The sequence below is a fragment of the Schistocerca nitens genome, chromosome 10 (genome assembly GCF_023898315.1).
Source record: "Schistocerca nitens isolate TAMUIC-IGC-003100 chromosome 10, iqSchNite1.1, whole genome shotgun sequence".
Lineage (NCBI taxonomy): Eukaryota > Metazoa > Arthropoda > Insecta > Orthoptera > Acrididae > Schistocerca > Schistocerca nitens.
Window position 1 is genome coordinate 80502289 of NC_064623.1, and position 21059 is coordinate 80523347.

Genomic DNA, 21059 nt, shown 5'->3' on the forward strand with positions numbered 1-21059 from the left:
CGAGGAACGGCTGCGATTGGTTGACACCTGGCGCCTACCACTCGACTCACAGAAATTTCAATTACAAAATTATTTTAATCCAAATATAGCTACCGTTATTGTGTTAGAAGCAGTTTTGTTTGATTGTTGACGGCCTACAGTGGCTACACACGTGTAGGTCGGGTGTCGAGAATATCACAGGGAAGCGGCTGCCGGACACGTGGTAGCTGAGACGTGCTGCGCGTTTGGGTGGGGCGTGCGTCTGCAGAGCGTCAGATGTGTATCTCGCCGGGGGACAGGAAGCGGAAGCTGCCCGCGGGGAAGAAGTCGGCAGCCACCGCCTTGGAGCCCGCGGAGGTGGAGCCGGCGACCAGCTGCGGCAGCGGCAGCTCCTCGGGGGCGAGCGGAGCGGGGGCGGAGGCGCGGGGGCGGCCCGCGCGCAGGTCCGCCTGGATCTCCTGCAGGGTCTTGCCCGCCGTCTCGGGCACCAGGAAGAAGACGAAGGCGGCGGCGGTGAGCGAGGACGCCAGGAAGCCGCCGAAGCAGGCGGCGGCGCCCACGCGCGACAGCATCAGCCCGAAGGAGCGCGTCACCGTGAACATCATCACCCAGTTCAGCAGGCCCGCCACCTGTCACGGCACGCAAGGCGTAAAAACTCACCTCCGCACTCTGGTTCAGTATAAAAAAATATGTCGCCAGGTGCGAGTAGGACATATGCACTGGAGGTTCCGTTCAAACTTAATTAAGCAGACAGACAGTTGTGACGGTGCGTCACATAAATATTGACATTTTTATCGGTTGTAAACCGTAATTAAGTATTTTATGAATATAATTAGTGTAAAAGATATAGTTAATGTTCTTGAAACAACTGATATGCAGCGATAATTAAAGAGTAGCATCTTTATTTCATGTCTCTGAAAAAAAAAAAAGTGTGCTCCCTGCCGCCATTGGATAAGCAGCTGCCAGCAGCAAGTCGTATACTCCTAGCTCACTTATTTGTTACATAGTTTAATTCTTAATTTATTTGCGTGTTTTTGGGTACTTGCATTGTTTAATTCATAAATTTCGGGCGTATTATAGTATTTGAGAGTTGTAGCATCGCGTTTTAGTACCTGAATAGTGTAAGTTCGCGTAGTCGTTTGTCTTCTGTTTTTGTTTTGAAAGGCCAGTGTCGATTGGTCACAGCCAGTGTGCTCCCTGCCGCCGTTGGATAAGCAGCTGCCAGCAGCAGGTCGTATACTCCTAGCTCACTTATTTCTTACATAGTTTCGTATAGAAGGTGTAATTTCGAGTCTTAGTTACTGTAATCGTAAATTCAGGCAGATTGTAGCCCAGTCGTTAGGCATTTGTACAGGTTAGTTCATACATTCTTTGCGTGTTTCCCTTGCGTTATCTACGCACGGACTCGTGTTTCAGTAAATGTTCAACATCGATTAGAATGGACTGGGACTGTGATTGCTGTGTTCAGATGAGGGCTCCCTTCGTTCACAGCTGCAGGCGGCGCTGACTTCCGTCGCGCAGCTTGAGGCTGTTGCCAATGGGCACCACTGTGGGGAGCCGGACTTGGGTATCACGGGGATGTCAACCTCGTCCCGTCTGTCCACAGATCGGTCTGCCGCTGTGGTTGGCCCGGTTGCTGCCCACAGTGGGGCTGAGCCCTCGCCTGTGGTTGATTGGGAGGTCGTTCCATGGCGTGGCAGGCAGCGAAAGACGTCCCTGGAGGCTGATCAGAAAGCCTCCCCGGTGCGTCTGACAAACAGGTTTCAGGTACTGTCTCTGGCTGAGCCAGAAGCAGCTGCCTGCCCTGTTTCAGAGGATGATTCTCAGCCTTGAAGCACGGGAAATTGCAGAGGGTGGGATTATTGGTAGTTGGGAGCTCCAATGTTAGGCGAGTAATGGGGCCCCTTAGGGATATGGCGGCTAAGGAGGGGAAGAAATCCAGTGTGCACTCCGTGTGCATTCCGGGTGGAGTCATTCCTGATGTGGAAAGGGTCCTTCCGGATGCCACGAAGAGCACAGGGTGCAGCCAGCTGCAGGTGGTGGCACATGTCGGCACTAATGACGTGTGTCGCTTTGGATCTGAGGAAATTCTCTCTGGATTCCAGCGGCTATCTGATTTGGTGAAGACTGCCAGTCTCGCTAGCGGGATGAAGGCAGAGATCACGATCTGCAGCATCATTGACAGAACCGACTGCGGACCTTTGGTGCAGAGCCGGGTGGAGGGTCTGAATCAGAGGCTCAGACGGATTTGCGACCGTGTTGGCTGCAGATTCCTTGACTTGCGCCATAGGGTGGTGGGGTTTCGGGTTCCGCTGAATAGGTCAGGAGTTCACTACACTCAGCTGGCGGCTACACGGGTAGCGGAGGCTGTGTGGCGTGGACTGGGCGGCTTTTTTAGGTTAGAAGGCCTCGGGAAAGTACGGGGTGGACTGCAATCTCAAAGGGTGCATGGCAAATACAGGACGTGCTTGGATCAAGGAACAGTCGGAATTGTAGTTGTAAATTGTTGTAGTTGTGCTGGGGAAGTCCCTGAGCTTCAAGCGCTAATAGAAAGCACAGAAGCTGAAATCGTTATAGGTACAGAAGTTCTGCAGAAATTTTTACGAAGTCTCAGACGTTCAGGAAAGATAGATTAGGCAGAATTGGTGGTGGAGTGTTTGTGTCTGTCAGTAGTGGTTTATCTTGTAGTGAAGTCGAAGTAGATACTACGTGCGAATTGGTATGGGTGGAGGTTATACTTAACAGCCGAACTAAGTCAATAATTGGCTCCTTCTACCGACCCCCAGATTCCGATGATATAGTTGCTGAACAGTTCAGAGAAAATTTGAGTCTCGTAACAAATAAATACCCCACTCATACGGTTGTAGTTGGTGGGGACTTCAACCTTCCCTCGATATGTTGGCAAAAATACTTGTTGAAAACCGGTGGTAGGCAGAAAACATCTTCCGAGATTGTCCTAAATGCTTTCTCCGAAAATTATTTCGAGCAGTTAGTCCACGCGAATTGTAAATGGTTGCGAAAACACACTTGACCTCTTAGCCACAAACAATCCAGAGCTAATAGAGAGCATCATGACTGATACAGGGATTAGTGATCACAAGGTCGTTGTAGCTAGGTTCAATACCGTTTCTTCCAAATCCACCAGAAACAAACGCAAAATAATTTTATTTAAAAAAGCGGATAAAGTGCCACTAGAAGCCTTCCTAAAAGACAATCTCCATTCTTTCCGAACTGACTATGCAAATGTAGACGAGATGTGGCTCAAATTCAGAGATATAGTAGCAACAGCAACTGAGAGATCCACACCTCATAAATTGGTAAGAGATGGAACTGATCCCCCATGGTACACAAAACAGATCCGAACGCTGTTGCAGAGGCCACGGAAAAGCATGCGAAGTTCAGAAGAACGCGAAATCCCGAAGATTGGCTAAAATTTACAGACGCGCGAAATTGGCACGGACTTCGAGATGCCTTTAATAGGTTCCACAACGAAACATTGTCTCGAAATTTGGTAGAAAATCCGAAGAAATTCTGGTCGTATGTAAAGTACACAAGCGGCAAGACGCAGTCAATACCTTCGCTGCGCAGTGCCGATGGTACTGTTACCGACGACTGTGCCGCTAAAGCGGAGTTATTGAACGCAGTTTTCCGAAATTCCTTCACCAGGGAAGACGAATGGAATATACCAGAATTTGAAATACGAACAGCTGTTAGCATGAATTTCTTAGAAGTACATACCTTAGGGGTTGCGAAGCAACTCAAATCGCTTGATACGAGCAAGCCTTCAGGTCCAGATTGTATACCGATTAGGTTCCTTTCAGATTACGCTGATGCAATAGCTCCCTACTTAGCAATCATATACAACCGCTCGCTCACCGATAGATCTGTATCTACAGATTGGAAAATTGCGCAGGTCGCACCAGTGTTTAAGAAGGGTAGCAGGAGTAATCCATCGAACTACAGACCTATATCATTGACGTCGGTTTGCAGTAGGGTTTTGGAGCATATATTGTATTCAAACATTATGAATCACCTCGAAGGGAACGATCTATTCATACGTAATCAGCATGGTTTCAGAAAACATCGTTCTTGTGCAACGCAGCTAGCTCTTTATTCGCACGAAGTAATGGACGCTATCGACAGGGGATCTCAGGTTGATTCCGTATTTCTCGATTTCCGGAAAGCTTTTGACACCGTTCCTCACAAGTGACTTCTAATCAAGCTGCGGGCCTATGGGGTATCGCCTCAGTTGTGGGACTGGATTCGTGATTTCCTATCAGGAAGGTCGCAGTTCGTAGCAATAGACGGCAAATCATCGAGTAAAATTGAACTGATATCAGGGGTTCCCCAGGGAAGCGTCCTGGGACCTCTGCTGTTCCTGATCTATATAAATGACCTGGGTGACAATCTGAGCAGTTCTCTTAGGTTATTCGCAGATGATGCTGTAATTTACCGTCTTGTAAGGTCATCCGAAGACCAGTATCAGTTGCATAGCGATTTAGAAAAGATTGCTGTATGGTGTGGCAGGTGGCAGTTGACGCTAAATAACGAAAAGTGTGAGGTGATCCACATGAGTTCCAAAAGAAATCCGTTGGAATTCTATTACTCGATAAATAGTACAATTCTCAAGGCTGTCAATTCAACTAAGTACCTGGGTGTTAAAATTACGAACAACTTCAGTTGAAAAGACCACATAGATAATATTGTGGGGAAGGCGAGCCAAAGGTTGCGTTTCATTGGCAGGACACTTAGAAGATGCAACAAGTCCACTAAAGAGACAGCTTACACTACACTCGTTCGTCCTCTGTTAGAATATTGCTGCGCAGTGTGGGATCCTTACCAGGTGGGATTGACGGAGGACATCGAAAGGTTGCAAAAAAGGACAGCTCGTTTTGTATTATCACGTAATAGGGGAGAGAGTGTGGCAGATATGATACGCGAGTTGGGATGGAAGTCATTAAAGCAAAGACGTTTCTCGTCGCGGCGAGATCTATTTACGAAATTTCAGTCACCAACTTTCTCTTCCGAATGCGAAAATATTTTGTTGAGTCCAACCTACATAGGTAGGAATGATCATCAAAATAAAATAAAAAAAGATAAATCAGAGCTCGAACAGAAAGGTTTAGATGTTCGTTTTTCTCGCGTTCTGTTCGGGAGTGGAATGGTAGAGAGATAGTATGATCGTGGGTCGATGAAACCTTTGCCAAGCACTTAAATGTGAATTGCAGCGTAAACATGTAGATGTAGATGTAGATGAATTAAGCAGACAGACAGTTGTGACGGTACGTCACATAAATATTGACATTTTTATCGGTTGTAAACCGTAATTAAGTATTTTATGAATATAATTAGTGTAAAAGATACAGTTAATGTTCTTGAAACAACTGATATGCAGCGATAATTAAAGAGTAGCATCTTTATTTAATGTCTATGAAAATCAAAAAGGATCAAAAGAGACGCGATTGTACGGCCGAGGAGGAAGGACGTAATTTGTGGTAGTCACAAAATTTGTTTCGTGGTACGGAAGGCAGCCATTGAGCGGCTACACATATTTTCTGTAAGTTATTCGTATTTCTGCTTAAGTAAACTTGTTAGTATGATAACAAAGTGAATTTCTTTGTAATAATTGTGACCTCAAATGCTCGCAGTGGCTAACAATTTTTTAAGCATTTTTTCAGTAATTTGCGCTGCGAGAAGCTCATCTTCCGATGCAGCGTCTGGTCGGCCATTACGCGCCGAAATATTAATTTATTTTTCAGTGTTAACAGTAACTGTAAATGCGAGAGATTTCGTTATAAGAACCTTTTTAAATTGCAACAGATAATTAATTTACGTTAAAGTTCATGTTTTTAAACTATACAGATTCCATGAGTTCAGTAAGTTTTATCTTGGCTGCTCCACGGCAACAATCGAAATTCTCTCGAGCCTTGCTTTGCAATCAATAAATAGAAATTAACAAAATTACATTCAATTCAGTTAACGGCAACTACATTTTAGTCATCAAGTTCAAAATCTAAAGTTGGTACATGTATAACTGGGGCCCTTCAAGAACCCACTTCATATTTACTTATGCACGTAAGTAAAGGTGATAAGAAAAAACAATATCCCTGAGAGAAAGAAACATGCTGATAAATTAAAAATAAAAAGATATATATATATATATATATATATATATATATATATATATATATATATATATATATATATATATATAATTGTTTTGTATATGGCGTAACAATTGCCACAGACGTCACACAGTCCAACCATTCTGATAATCGTGAACCTTGACCATTTTTGCCCGTTATCTGTATTGATAGCGGCAAAACATCGGTCCCACGGATTCCAAAATTTTTGAGAATGTTTTAATTTCATGGATCTTATGATGAAACTTTCCCCGAGACATTTAAGTCTCATCTTCATCTACGATAATGATGGAAGCCGAAGAAGTGAATTAAAATTTGTGCCACGGCCGGGACTTGAACCTGAGTCTCTTTCCTTATAGTATAGCTGTAGATACTAATTGAAGTTTGTTTTGCGACGGGATTGGACTTATGTACTCTGTACAGCAACGCTAGGTATCGTGCTCCGAATTGTCTTCAACAGAATGGGTATAGGTTAGGAACTGGATTCCTTGTGGAGAGGGGATGGGTTGTGTCATGTTCCCGACCCTAATCTCACCTGCAAGTCACACATGAAAAATAAATCAGTAGTACAGCAGAATACAAGAAAATGACGGCAAACGTCTGGTGTCTGTTATGAAGGAAGATCCTGAACTGCCTAAGGATGCGTTTAGAAGGTTGGAACTGACAAAAATAACGAGGCAGTGAACGACTTTGCGATGCCGCTGTTTGGGAATGCTCTTCTGTCCACTTAATTTACCCTGGAAGGAACACACATCAAGAACTGATTAATTTAGGTCTGGGAAATGATGATGAGGAACCTCAGGCTGCAGAAGAAGAAAATGTGCATGCTGAACTGCCACCAGTTGAAGGTGACAGTGGAGGTGTTAAATGTGTGCTACTGCTAAAGACTGCATTCTTTGAATGCTGTAATTTATGACTGCAATTAACTGCCACCTTATTTATGTCATTTCACTGTGATCTAGCCATATTTTGTTACTGTATTTGTGGAATAATAAAAAAATAAAAAAGTGGTTAGCAGTTTTGACTCACAAGAAAGGAGGCCTGGGTTCAAGTCACGGCCGTGGCACAAATTTTAATTCATTTCTTCGGCTTCCATTATTACCGTAGTTTTAATTTCAAGTTGAAGTAGGATAACAAATGTCAAAAGAATATTTTTTCCAGTGGTACAGCTGCCAGTTAACAATTTTTTATTTTTCTTTGCTTCTGCTGTAAAAACTTCCTTCTTATCAAGTTTAATGTTTATAGGCCAACGGGAAATACCCTATAGATTTTGACGAGTGAGTTAGTAGGTATTGAAATATGTGACATAAAGGGCCGTATCTTTTGACTGCAGTGACTTAGAGGTTGAAATTTTTTACACCACCAAGGGACCATAGTAAGTGAGATAAATTTCAAGTTGACACGTCTACCAATTTCTGAGAAAAAAGAGTTTTTTACCAATTGAAGTACGAAACCCTAAAAAGTCAATTACTAGAATTTTTTGTGCTAAGATCTCCTACCGGTCTACAAGAATGCTAGCTGAAGTCATCCACCACACTAGCGTCCAATATCCTGGACATCCATTTGTTATAGGACCTTGGAACATGTTCCGACCTCAAACACGATAAGGTATCTCGAACAGAATGAACTGCTGCACGGCAACCAGCATGGATTCCGAAAACATCGATCATGTGAAAAGCAACTCGCACTACTCTCACAGACACCCTGAAAGCCGTGCATCCAGTATATCTCGATCTCCGGAAAGCATTTGAACCAGAACCACTCCTGTGTTTATTATCAAAAGTACGATCGCATAGGCTATCAAGGGAAATTTGTGACCTGACTAAAGATTTCTCAGTGGAGAGAACGTAGAATGTTATCTTGCATGGAGCGTCTTCGACAGATGTAGAAGTAACTTCAGGCGTTCTCCAGGGAAGTGTGTTGACGCCTTGCTATTCATTTTGTTCATGACGCTGTAGAAGTACCAATAGGAACCTCAGACTTTTCTCAGATGATGCAGTTATCTATAATGAAACGCTGTCTAAAAAATTTGCAATATTCATTCAGATCTTGATAGGATTCCATGTGGTGAAAAGAAAAGCAACTTCCTTTAAATGCCCAGAAATATAAAGCTGTGTAATTCACAAAACGAACAAATGTAGCACTCGGTGAATGCAGTATCAACGAGTCACATTTTGAGCCTGTTAACTGATACAAATACCTGGTTATGACGCTCTGTATGGATGTGAAATGGGAGGATTACACGCGCTCCGTGGCGGGTAAAGCTGGTGTCGGACTGCGGTTCATTGGTGGAATACTACAAAAATCGAGTCAGTCTGCAAAGGAGATTGCTCACAAATCACTTGTCCGACCCATCCTACAGTATTGCTCAAATATGTGGGACCCGTTCCTAACAGGACTTATAAAATGACTTTTATCTTAAAAACATAAATATTTGTGTTTGGAGAGCGAGAGAGAGAGATATTGATTTTTGATTGAGATTTTTACTTTAAGTCGAAACTCGTACCTGAATTTTGGCTGCAGCCTCCTTGAGTGATCAGCTTCTGCACCAGTTGGTGACGTATTACAATTTGGAGGCAGTTATTGTTCTTTAAGGTTTAAAATACGACTCTGTTAGTTACTTGGCCGTATAGCTTTGAGCCCAAGTTTTCGTGCCAGCCATTGTGGCCGAGAGGTTCTAGGCGCTACAGTCTGGAACCGCGCGACCGCTACGGTCGCAAGTTCGAATCCTGCCTCGGGCATGGATGTGTGTGGTGACCTTAGGTTAGTTAGGTTTAAGTAGTTCTAAGTTCTAGGGGACTGATGACCTCAGCAGTTAAGTCCCATAGTGCTCAGAGCCATTTGAACCATTTTGAACCAAGTTTTCGTAGCTTTGCATATCCAAGGGATCACTGTTGTAAGTACTTAAGATCAAACAGCAATCTGCTTTTCGTGAGGAAACGAGATTTGCTTGGCACACAAACTTCCTTCAAACTACACGTCCTGCTACATCAAAATTGGTCAGTGGAGTTCAGCACCATACTGTTGTACAAGAACATAATCCAAATACTGTAATTAAGAAATTATGAGAGGTTGTTACTCATTGAAAGAAAACTATAAAAATTGCATTTCTTTTCCTGTATTTTTGTGAACTTTGTACACTTACAATTCTGTCATTTGATAGACTGCGACGACAATAAAGTTCACCTCCTTTTCCAAAAACAAGATATTTCTATTCTTCACTTCCAGAAAATTTGTATACATAAATGTTTGGCAACTCTTACACATGCTTTACTCGGTTGTACACTAAAATATCAATTTCATTAAATGTAACAATACGTTCTGAGCGACGGCCTGGCAACACGTCCTCTTTCCACAAGATACAGGTTAACAGTCCTCTTTTTTTAATAAATCAATCGTCTTTTTTTTAGAGTCCATACTCAAAGATTCACAACTACTGTCGTTGCGGGGATTGCACGCTAAAGAGTTTCTTGCTATCCAGCTTCGCTTCACTTCAAGTACTTTTTGAATCACATTTACATTTACGGTATTTACATACATTACTGAGCTTCTCAGAATAAAATCAGGCACAGATTAGTTAAAAACAGGGCAGTGAGGCACACATAACATTACAGACTAACAGGGGAAGCGTGTACGGAGAATGACAGGTTTATTTAATGAACCTTAGAGACATGCTGGAGATTGTGAAGGAGCACACATTTTGACAGAGACACTTTTCCAAAAAAGCCTGCTTCCCTAGTATAAAGATGACCTCACGCCCCCCTCTACACCCTATTTCAGTTTAAATTTGGAAAAAAAAAATGGACGAAATTAGTGAAACTGCTCGAATGCATAGTTTCAGGGCAATGTATACTGACAAAATTTTCTGGACCTTCCAGCTGCGTCAAGTGGTTATATATCCACGAGATCACGGGCGAGCACTCCTCGGCCACGCACATGTGGTGACTGCCATGTGATTGCTTCTGCCGTGCCTACTGTGACGTCACTATGTCGCTAATTACAGTGACATGTACGCTATACAGTATTCGAACAGCCGTTAATAATGCGACAGCGACCATTGCATGTGAGGAGAGGCGGATCCGCCAGTATAAAAAGAGCCGAGGAGTGTTGTGTTGCCGACACGGAAGCCATAACAGCAGCGTGGGTCGGTCGGGAGAGCTCAACGACTTCGAACCTGGGTTGTTGTTGTTGTTGTGGTCTTCAGTCCTGAGACTGGTTTGATGCAGCTCTCCATGCTACTCTATCCTGTGCAAGCTTCTTCATCTCCCAGTAACTACTGCAACCTACATCCTTCTGAATCTGCTTAGTGTATTCATCTCTTGGTCTCCCTCTACGATTTTTACCCTCCACACTGCCCTCCAATACTAAATTGGTGATCCCGTGATGCCTCAGAACATGTCCTACCAACCGATTCCTTCTTCTAGCCAAGTTGTGCCACAAATTACTCTTCTCCCCAATCCTATTCAATACATCGTCATTAGTTATGTCATCTACCTATCTAATCTTCAGCATTCTTCTGTAGCACCACATTTCGAAAGATTCTATTCTCTTCTTGTCCAAACTGTTTATCGTCCATGTTTCACTTCCATACATGGCTACACTCCATACAAATACTTTCAGAAACGACTTCCTGACACTTAAATCTATACTCGATGTTAACAAATTTCTCTTCTTCAGAAACGCTTTCATTGCCATTGCCAGTCTACATTTTATATCCTCTCTACTTCGACCATCATCAGTTATTTTGCTCCCCAAATAGCAAAACTCCTTTACTATAAGTGTCTCATTTCCTAATCTAATTCCCTCAGCGTCACCCGACTTAATTCGACTACATTCCATTATCGTCGTTTTGCTTTTGTTGATGTACATCTTATATCCTCCTTTCAAGACACTATCCATTCGTTCAACTGCTCTTCCAAGTCTTTTGCTGTCTCTGACAGAATAACAATCTCATCGGCGAACATCAAACTTTTTATTTCTTCTCCATGGATTTTAATACCTACTCCAAATTTTTCTTTTGTTTCCTTCACTGCTTGCTCAATATACAGATTGAATAACATCGGTGAGAGGCTACAACCCTGGCTCACTCCCTTCCCAACCACTGCTTCCCTTTCGTGTCCCTCAACTCTTATAACTGCCATCTGGTCTCTGTACAAATTGTAAATAGCCTTTCGCTCCCTGTATTTTACCCCTGCAACCTTCCGAATTTGAAAGAGAGCATTCCAGTCAACATTGTCAAAAGCTTTCTCTAAGTCTACAAATGCTAGAAAAGTAGGTTAACCTGGACTAGTCATTGGAAAAAAACAAACAGATCACTTAGGGACATTTCAACCGTAATAAAGCTGCCAAAATCTAGTTCCGGTGATGTGGCTGTGAACTGGAACCGGCAAGGAACAATCACAGCTAAAAAGTGATCATACAGACCTCATGCACTGCCAGATGGGGACCTCCAAGCAATCGGGAGTGTGGCTGTAAAAAATTGCATGAAATCGGCGGAAAGAATCGCGCCTGGGTTCTGATGCGCTGCCAGCAGTCCAGCTAGCACAATCACTGTGCATAGGAAGTTACAAAGAATCGGGCACAATGGTCGATCACCTCGTCGTAAGACACGCTTTTCTCTAGTCAACGCTAAGAGATGCTCGAGTTGGCGTAAACCAGCGACTCCACTCGACCGTGGACCACTGAAAACGAGCGATTTGGAGTGACGAATCACCATATAACCTGCGGCAATCCGAAGGAAGGGTTTGGATCTGGTAGATGCCACAAGAGTGTTACCTACCAGAGTGTGTAGTGCAAGTTGCGAAGTAGAGAGGTAGTGGTGTAATGGCATTTGATGTTTTTCGTGGTTAGCGTGAGAGTAAGTACGCTTAAGACCCGTAGGACGTCAAAAAATTTAAATAAATCGATTTTTCAAAAATATGCCTATTTTGTAGCGTACATCTTTCTGAATAGTTTGATGTATAAAACATGTATATTTGAGAGGTTATAAGGCACGTTATTTGGTCTTAAGTGTACCAAGATGCGGCGCTAGACCTTTCGCACAGCATTCTTCTGTCATAGGTACGATGGGGTGGAGATATCTTCTGAACAGCACGTTACAAGCCATCCCAATTTGCTCAGTATTGTTAATGTCTGGGTAGTTTGGTGGGCAGCAGAAGTGTTTAAACTCAAAAGAGCGTTTCTGGAACCATTCTGTAGCCATCAAACACATATTCAGGGACCTTGCAAACGAAAAACTATTAAAGAAATGCCTTCATGGCGGTACACAAAACCCAAATGAAAGTTTTAACCAATGTGTATGTAAAAGATTGCCAAAAACCATTTTTGTGGGAAGAAATGCACTTGCTATTGGTGTTTGTGATGCAGTTTCATGTTTTAATGGTGGTGTGCGGGGCAGAAAATACGTTGTAGAGAAAATGGGAATTGAGCCCGGAGTGAACTGCATGAAAGCTTTGTATGCAAGAGACAGAGAGCGTGTAATGAAAGCAGATAAATCACTGTTGGTGGTGATAAAATCAAGAAGAGTGTATCATAGGAATGTGGAATGAGGAAAACTGATTTAGAAAATGAAAAAGAACCTGCCTACGGTGCTGGACAATTCTAAAAGAATAGCAAATACAAGCATAAACCTTAAGGGGAGCCGGAGGTGCCTATGCTGCCCATGTTAAAATCACTAAGTTTGAGGAACATTTATGAATAAACTACCAAATAGAAGAATTTGAATTTTTTTTACATATAGAGTGGTTTAGTATTGCAGTTATGACAGAGGGATTTTGGAGTATCTTTTCTAGTTTCCTTCCAATTATTTTTTTTATCAATGACTCAAATTTTTTACAAATAATTGCTTTTTAATTAAATTGAAATGAAACTACTGAACATATTGCCAAATGGCGGTATTACAATGTAAGTTTGACCACTAGGAGTGCTGTATAAAAATTACATCTCTCTAGCTTGAGTGGATTTTGAGAAAATGTTCCTTATATTCGAAAAAATTCTAATTTACGGGAAATGGCTATCAAAGTTTCTCAATACATTCCTGCACTATAGGATGGATTATCACATCCTCCAAAAGCTTCCTCTACTGTCTTCTTTTCTGGCCTGTTGTTCCATCATACTTCATATGCCTTTCTCTTCTTTCTGCTCCTCTTATCCCTTCTCTGTCAATATTTCTTAGTGCTCGTACAGTGTTCACCCCAGCTATAAATCCTAATGCCTTCAGAACTTCACACTTCACACTGTTCCCTTGGTTGTAGGTTGCTATTGCATCATAAATGCCAAAGTGCAGTGTTTTTATGCTTACAAACACCCTTTTAGGAATCACTTTCCAAATCAAATTGTTTACGCTCTCATTAGGATTCTGCGTCTTTCCGTGTAGACATTTGTGTAACAATTCTGGCTGTGCTAAGTCATGAAAAATTGGTTTTATTGCATTTATCACAGCTGCTGGCAAACGATGTTTGTGATCATAGTCCTTTTTTGGATTATATTTGCACCAGGAATCTTTTGGGCACAGGCTGTGTTGAGGGTATTCATTGGAAGAGGCAGTATGAAGGAACAATGCCCACACTGCTTTTCGCATGTCACTAACATTACTAGTATTTTGCCTTATAGCATACCCATAGTATCTCTGTAGACGTTCAATCACCTCATCAGTAAGCCTGCCTCTCCCTCCTATTGTCTTTCCATCACTGAGCTTACTTGAACCCAAAGTTTGTTTGAGCCTTCGAAGCCGTGCACCCATACGCTTTTGCACATGCCCAATGCATTCAAACTTTTCAACTACAAATTTATTTCCATATGGTTTCAGTTCCTCTATAGTCTTCAAACCTTTGGAGTCACCATCCCCAAGGTAGTATTTGTACCTAACGTTGTATCTGGGAACTGAACCTTCAAAAATTTGTTTCACTCCATCCACTTCCATTGCTCCACTTGATCCACTAAAATTTGCCTCACAGGTTCCACTGTGTTCTCCTTTGATTTTATTTTTGCACCTACAATGTTTTGATAATATTGCAACATCTATCACTTTTGCGCTATCACCACAAGTCGCAGTTACAACCTCATTCAGGGATTTATGACCCCTCTTTTGCCAGGAACCATCTAATGCCACTACTAAATCCCTAGAACCACCGTTCATTTCTACAGATTCCTCCACTGCTTCCTTCATGGTTTTCAAAGCCACATCTTTAACAGAGGATCTTACCAGTTCAAAGTAGTACCCAAATTTGCTTGGAGGCGATGGCAAGTTCATAATACCACAAAACAGTTTACCAGCAGCAGACCCTTTTCCAATTGATCGAAGACCATACACAAGTCGAACATTCACATCAAACACTCTAGATTGTCCATTTTCACCAAAGAGACTGGCATGTGAATTGTAGAAAGTCACTTGATACTTGCAACATGCACAGATTATCTTCATCTCACAAGCTAAACCAAAGTGTTTTGTTATCTCTAGTCCCACTCCTACACTTGAACACATTTTGCACAGAACACTTTCTTTCAGCACAGAAGATAATAATCTAATATTCAGTACTTCGTTAATATCATCACTGTCACTAACATATTCATGAAATCTGTCACTTCCACCAGTCAGCTTCTTGCTAGACGATGTCACAGGGCTATGGCCGGCCATGTGTTGCTTAGCAGAAGAACGCACTGTTTCAGTAATTGTAGCATTGCAACTTGGTATTAGTGTTAATTTTCTTTTCCCTGCGTTCTTCCTCTTCTTATATACACGGTTACTAAAACGTGGCATCGTAACCAGAACAACGCTTTACACACGAAGTATAATACTACCAACAACAGGCGCAACACTGAACTAATTCGAAACGGTAAACAGCAAAGAGACGATGTTCCGGGCTCTTAGTGTTTCATTTGTCACAGAAAACAATGTAGCCAACCCTTGCACACTCGCTGTATGTGTAACAGGCCGAGAAAATCCCAAGAAGTTCGCCAGGAAGTCACGAGAGGGTGTTGGATGCATTCAGTGGCCGCCCATTTCCTCTGCAGGCGTGGGGGAAAACGGTAATAACTCCACTTCTAGGGCGAGTAGAACAACAATTCAAAGTTTACATTTTAGAGGAATGTTCCAATTAATTTTCGGTAGCAAAAAAAAAAACCTTATTTTTTTGGATTTGACCACCTCCAGCTCCCCTTAACGGTCATTTTCCGCAAAACACAATTTTCTGTCCTTAGCTACATGTAACATCCAAAAATATATCCCATTACTTTCAAACTTGGTATGCTTATTAAACAAAAACTTCGTAATGCAAAACTCTAAAATTTTCCAAATCTCTTACATTTGTAAAAATTGAGATAAAGCCCTTTACAATAACAAACGCCTGTCTAAAAAAGCAAAAATAAGATATTGCAGAACAGTAGTGTAGCCAGAACGTCTAAATGCAAGCTAATGTCTAGCACAAAAACTATAACTACTGAGATAATCAGAAATACTAGAAAGGCGAGTCATTAGGAAAATACTACGCCCACGAAAAGGTTTGAAAGACTGGAAATTACGAAGCAATGGGAAAATTTATCGAAATTTAGAAAACATATGCCTGATCGGGGGACGTAACATCTACATCTACATCCATACTCCGCAAGCCACCTGACGGTGTGTGACAGAGGGTACCTTGAATATCTCTATCGTATCTCCCTTCTATTCCAGTCTCGTATTGTTCGTGGAAGGAAAGATTGTTGGTATGCCTGTGTGTGGGCTCTAATCTCTCTGATTTTATCCTCATGGTCTTCGCGAGATATACGTAGGAGGGACCAATATACTACTTGACTCCTCGGTGAAGGTATGTTCTCGAAACTTCAACAAAAGAGCGTACCGAGCCACCGAGCGTCTCTCCTGCAGAGTCTTCCACTGGATTTTATCTATCATCTTCGTAACGCTTTCGCGATTGCTAAATGATCCTGTAACGAAGCGCGTTGCTCTCCGTCAGATCTTCTCTATATCTTCTATCAACCCTATCTGGTTCGGATCCCACACCGGTGAGCAGTATTCAAGCAGTGGGCGAACAAGTGTACTGTAACCTACTTCCTTTGTTTTCGGATTGCATTTCCTTAGGATTCTTCCAATGAATCTGTCTGGCATCTGCTTTACCGACGATCAACTTTATATGATCATTCCATTTTAAATCACTTCTAATGCGTACTCCCAGATAATTTATGGAATTAACTGCGTCCAGTTGCTGACCTGCTATAGTGTAGCTAAATGATAAAGGATCTTTCTTTCTATGTATTTGTAGCACATTACACTTGTCTACATTGAGATTCAATTGCTATTCCCTGCACCGTGCGTCAATTCGTTGCAGATCCTCCTGCATTTCAGTACAATTTTCCATTGTTACAACCTCTCGATATACTACAGCATCATTCGCAAAAAGCCTCAGTGAACTTCCGATGTTATCCACAAGGCCATTTATATATATTGTGAATAGCAACGGTCCTACGACACTCCCCTGCGGCACACCTGAAATCACTCTTACTTCGGAACCCTCAACATCGCCAATTTAAAACGAGACGGTAACAGTAGTGCAAAGATTTTGTGGACGTTGATTAGCATGGTGATGGGCCGATACTGATTCGCACTGCGACTTACCTCCGATTTTGGAATGGGAAAAATAAAACGTCACAAAATCAGGCGGCACGCGCATGTCAGGGCGCATCTGCTCACTGTACATCGACACCCATTAGCGCATCAACATTTCCGCGAATAATGCTAACATTGTCCTATCAGGCCCTTGCGATTTATTTACCGCTTCTTTGCTAAGTGCTCTCATCATTTCATCTTCTGTGAGTGGCTCCATTAATGCAGCTTCATCCATCCAAACCAGTCTCGTTGGTAACTGCTGCAATATGTTCTCCCCACGTGGTGGTCCGTCGGTGCGCCGGGAAAGAGGTGGCGGAAATGCTTCAAAAATCCATCCGCAGTGTCCCGTTGAGTCATCAGTTGACGACCCTCTGAGTCATGGAGCACTGTGACTAACGACCGGCAGTAACGTTTGTGTGCTCGCGACACACGATGCATCGAGGTGCGTTCCCCAGTGATGTTGCCTAGACACTTTGCTAGGATCGGGATGGCTCCCAGTCGATGTCGCGTGGTCGACAGGAAGCGTGCCTTGATATGGTGAACTTCTGCATGATGTTCTGTAGTCGTATCCTGAATTGACAACTCACAAAGCATAGTCTAATAATAATCAAGAGTTTCCATTATGCACCACGTCTTATCCCGATCGTGTTTCATAATATCTCTTCATATCATCGGTTTAGCGCATACTAACCACTACTGCAGCATAATCTGGAACGCGGCGTTGATACGTCGCCCATTGCTGCAGCTTCTCCACATATTTTGTTGAGGAAGAGATATGGTACACAGATAAGATAGATGTTCGGTGAAGGTAGTGGGCCACCGTTCAGCACAGACGATCTTATCTCGTAGGCCAACAGAAACATATATCCATCACGTCGGCTCGCCAAGAGGCTAGTAAAAACCGTATATCCCTTGCGATTCCCACGGATTTTGTTCTATGTGTCGGATAAGTCCATTTCCTGGCATATCGCTTGCAGTTCACGAGAGGTATTTCAATGTGGAATTTGATCGTTTGGGGCTAATACACAGTTGAAGCCTCCACCCAGCTGTAAATGATAGAATCCACCAGGAAATAATGGTACGATCTCTTCCAAATAACATTTCGCACGTGCTCCTCTGTTTTCTGTGCCGGATGGGGCGTAAACATTGACAGCACAGATCCTATGAACAGTTATCGCCAGTCCCTGTGCGGAAGGTATAAGCCAGGTCACGAACTGGGATCCCCTCTAGGACCAACATCACCGTTCCACTGCCGCTGTCTGAGTCCGGCGCGATGTAGGAGATGTGGCCTTGTAATTCACGGAATGCAGTAATACAGATTTCCTGCACCATCAGTACGTCTGCATCTGAGATATACAGCACGTCCCAGACGAGCGATCTAATGGTATTAACGTTAACAGTCCCTGCTGGTTCTGAGTATGCATCATCTTTGCACACCGCTGAACTTGTGAAAATCTACAAAGTCGGTGGTCTCACTACACGTCCTCAGAAGGTTACCAGTTCCAAGTCTTCCTGCGACATTAGTTGTTCTCAGTTGTGGAAAAGGGATGCCAGTCTCCACCAAGTGGAGGAGTCACATCATCCTCCTCAGCCACGAGGTCCATATTACCAGAGTAATCAGGTGTCCCAGGCTGTGGAGAGGCCGATCCTCCAGAGTAGAGGTGGCGCTTCTTGCAACGCTTCGGCGAGTGTTGTTTATGCATCCTGATCTCGACTTCCAGTTTTGATGAATCCTGTAGTTGCTGTTGCATCACCGTTGACACAGTACCCACGCCTTTTGTTGAGTGGTCGTCCACGTGATCTATCATCTGCAAGGTCTGGGTCTGGGGTGGCGTTGGAGCCATCCCAGCGTCATTGTGTCATCTGCAGTTAATAATTGGCAACCAGTGCTATACAATCGCAATAAAGTCATGAGATGGTCAATTGACTCTTTTATTAGAACATGTTATGCGTTTCGGGATTACACCGATCTTCAGACATCTGTTACAAGAAAGTAAAAAACACAACTGAACAGGACACTCAACACGCCTCAACGTTACAGAAAATGATATCTGGCCATATGAGTGACATACATAAAAGTATTAACACTTTTAATGTTTTGTTTTTTGTTTTTAAAAATCTAGAGCTCTCCGGTATCTGGATAGCATAGGTAGGACTCGGGCAGTTGTCGTGTCTTAGTTTATATGAGGAATGTGCGAGATATAACCCACATGTGTGTTTTGGGATTTTATGAAAATGCTCTTCCTCTCACCATTAAACTTTTTCCATGTTGTATAGGGGTGTAAGTTGTTGTTTGAAGGCTTCTGTTTGGGCAATCATGGCCCATGGGTATCACTTGACTGTAATTCGATAGGCGGATGGCTGCCGCCGACGTGGTTGCCGTTGGCTTTAACAGATGGCGCCTAAGACGTTTGTGTACGCGAGCTGATCACAGGGTTTTAGTTTATGACGGATAATGTTGGTTATATTTAATTTGGTGGTTTTCTTTTAGTAAAGTTTATTTATGAATGAACTCCCCCCCTATTATTTATTTTATATTGACATATGGTTTGAGTTGTGCTTAGTGCCACTACTGGCTATAGGGCGTAGTATGGCAATGTAAAAAATTTTGGAGATTTAAAAAAAATTTAAAAAAATCCTTTAGTGCTACCTTGAACGGAAGTACTACTTCGATTGCTAGTCGTAATTACACCGTGTTAGATGTTATATGCTGAGTATATTAATATTAAATTACATGGGAACACATGGAGCACATGACCATGCAGCGCCTCCTACCGAGGGTGCTTCGCTGCTAGTTGTGTAGCATCAGTGTACGCTCTGTTAGAAGACTGCTTGTGTCGCAGTCATATGTTATTCGACACTTTCTCAGAGTTGTCAGGACTGTACGCCTGGTTGGTCAGGAAGGAGTTGAATTTTGTGGTGTGTAGCTCATATGACCAGATCTCATTTTCTGTAACGTTGAGACGTGTTGCGTGTGCTGTTCACTTATGTTTTGTACTTTCTTGTAACGGATGTCTGAAGATGGGTGTAATTCCGAAACGCGTAACATGTTCTAATAAAAGAGTCAATTGAACACCTCATGAGTTTAGTGCGATTGTACAGCATTGGTTGCCAATTATTAACATAAGAATGATCACAGGCGTGAGACGGGATTTTATGTCCTGTACAGCATCCGCAGTGTTGGTTCGAGTACATGCTGCGACCCCGGCATCGCCTCCCCACAGAGCACTGACATGTGTTTCACTCGTATTGTAGTGGGGGTGGCCTGCTTTGGCAGTTCTCCGCTGTGTAGTTGCACGAGTCTCCTGTTCATGCACTCAAATCGAACATGTCCTTCAGCACCACACCCAGAGTACGTCCAGGTCTGGCGATCATAGATGACAATGACTCTACAACCACCTATAGGAGCGCATATGTTTTGTAAGGCGATTGGCACCTGATCAACACTGTTGAGCACTGGTTACGTGCTAAAATTTGCCAAACGTTCGGCTGTATGAAAAATTACTGTATGGAAGTAGTGATTCAGTTATGAGAGATTCAGGTACCTCGAAAGGCAGCGTGAAGATTCGAATCGTGTGCACACCAAAACGTCGCCAATATGACCATCATAGTGTCGAAACTGGAATCCTCACACATCTCATGCTGCGTCGTCGACCGTCTTGACATAAACAGTACTGCTCACGATTGATAATTGAATTTCAATGAGCTTCGTGTAATTAATAAACGTCCAGTTTTGAGTCTCTTGTGTACTGATTAAAGAACGTGAACTGCCACTGTGGTTTTTCGAAACGTATGTGCCATTGCTATCGTTTCAACAAGTAACACACACGAGTACCACTAGTGTAAACACCGCCTCTTCCTCGAGTTACTCCACTGCTAAAGGCAGACTAGTTAAAATGAGCAAACTAGTTGGATCTGTGAAGTAAAATAGAATTGGTTCAAATGGTTCAAATTGCTCTGAGCACTATGGGACTCAACTGCTGAGGTCATTAGTCCCCTAGAACTTAGAACTAGTTAAACCTAAGTAACCTAAGGACACCACAAACATCCATGCCCGAGGCAGGATTCGAACCTGCGACCGTAGCGGTCTTGCGGTTCCAGACTGCAGCGCCTTTAACCGCACGGCCACTTCGGCCGGCGAAAATAGAATTCAGAAAAAAATAAAATAACTGAAAGAGAAGTATTTGGAGAAAAAGTACTGAATATGGAAGGATTACAAGATAGGAGGGTGAAAAACAATGGTCCGAAGCGGACAGAAAACAGGAAGAAAGAACAAATGGAAGGGATGAAAGATTGATCTGACGCAATCAAATTTTCCAGGAGACATAATGAGTCTA

The 21059-nt window shown here is 42.9% G+C and overlaps 1 protein-coding gene across 1 annotated transcript in view; it reads right to left on the reverse strand.

Annotated features, from left to right (window-relative positions):
* Window positions 1-251: 251 nt before the first annotated feature.
* The window catches only part of LOC126209892 (facilitated trehalose transporter Tret1-2 homolog), a 77818-nt gene continuing 57010 nt past the window's right edge, over window positions 252-21059 (reverse strand). Inside the window, exon 7 of the mRNA XM_049939015.1 lies at window positions 252-608. Within this exon, the coding sequence (XP_049794972.1) occupies window positions 252-608 (357 nt within the window). The remainder of the gene's footprint in view (window positions 609-21059) is intronic.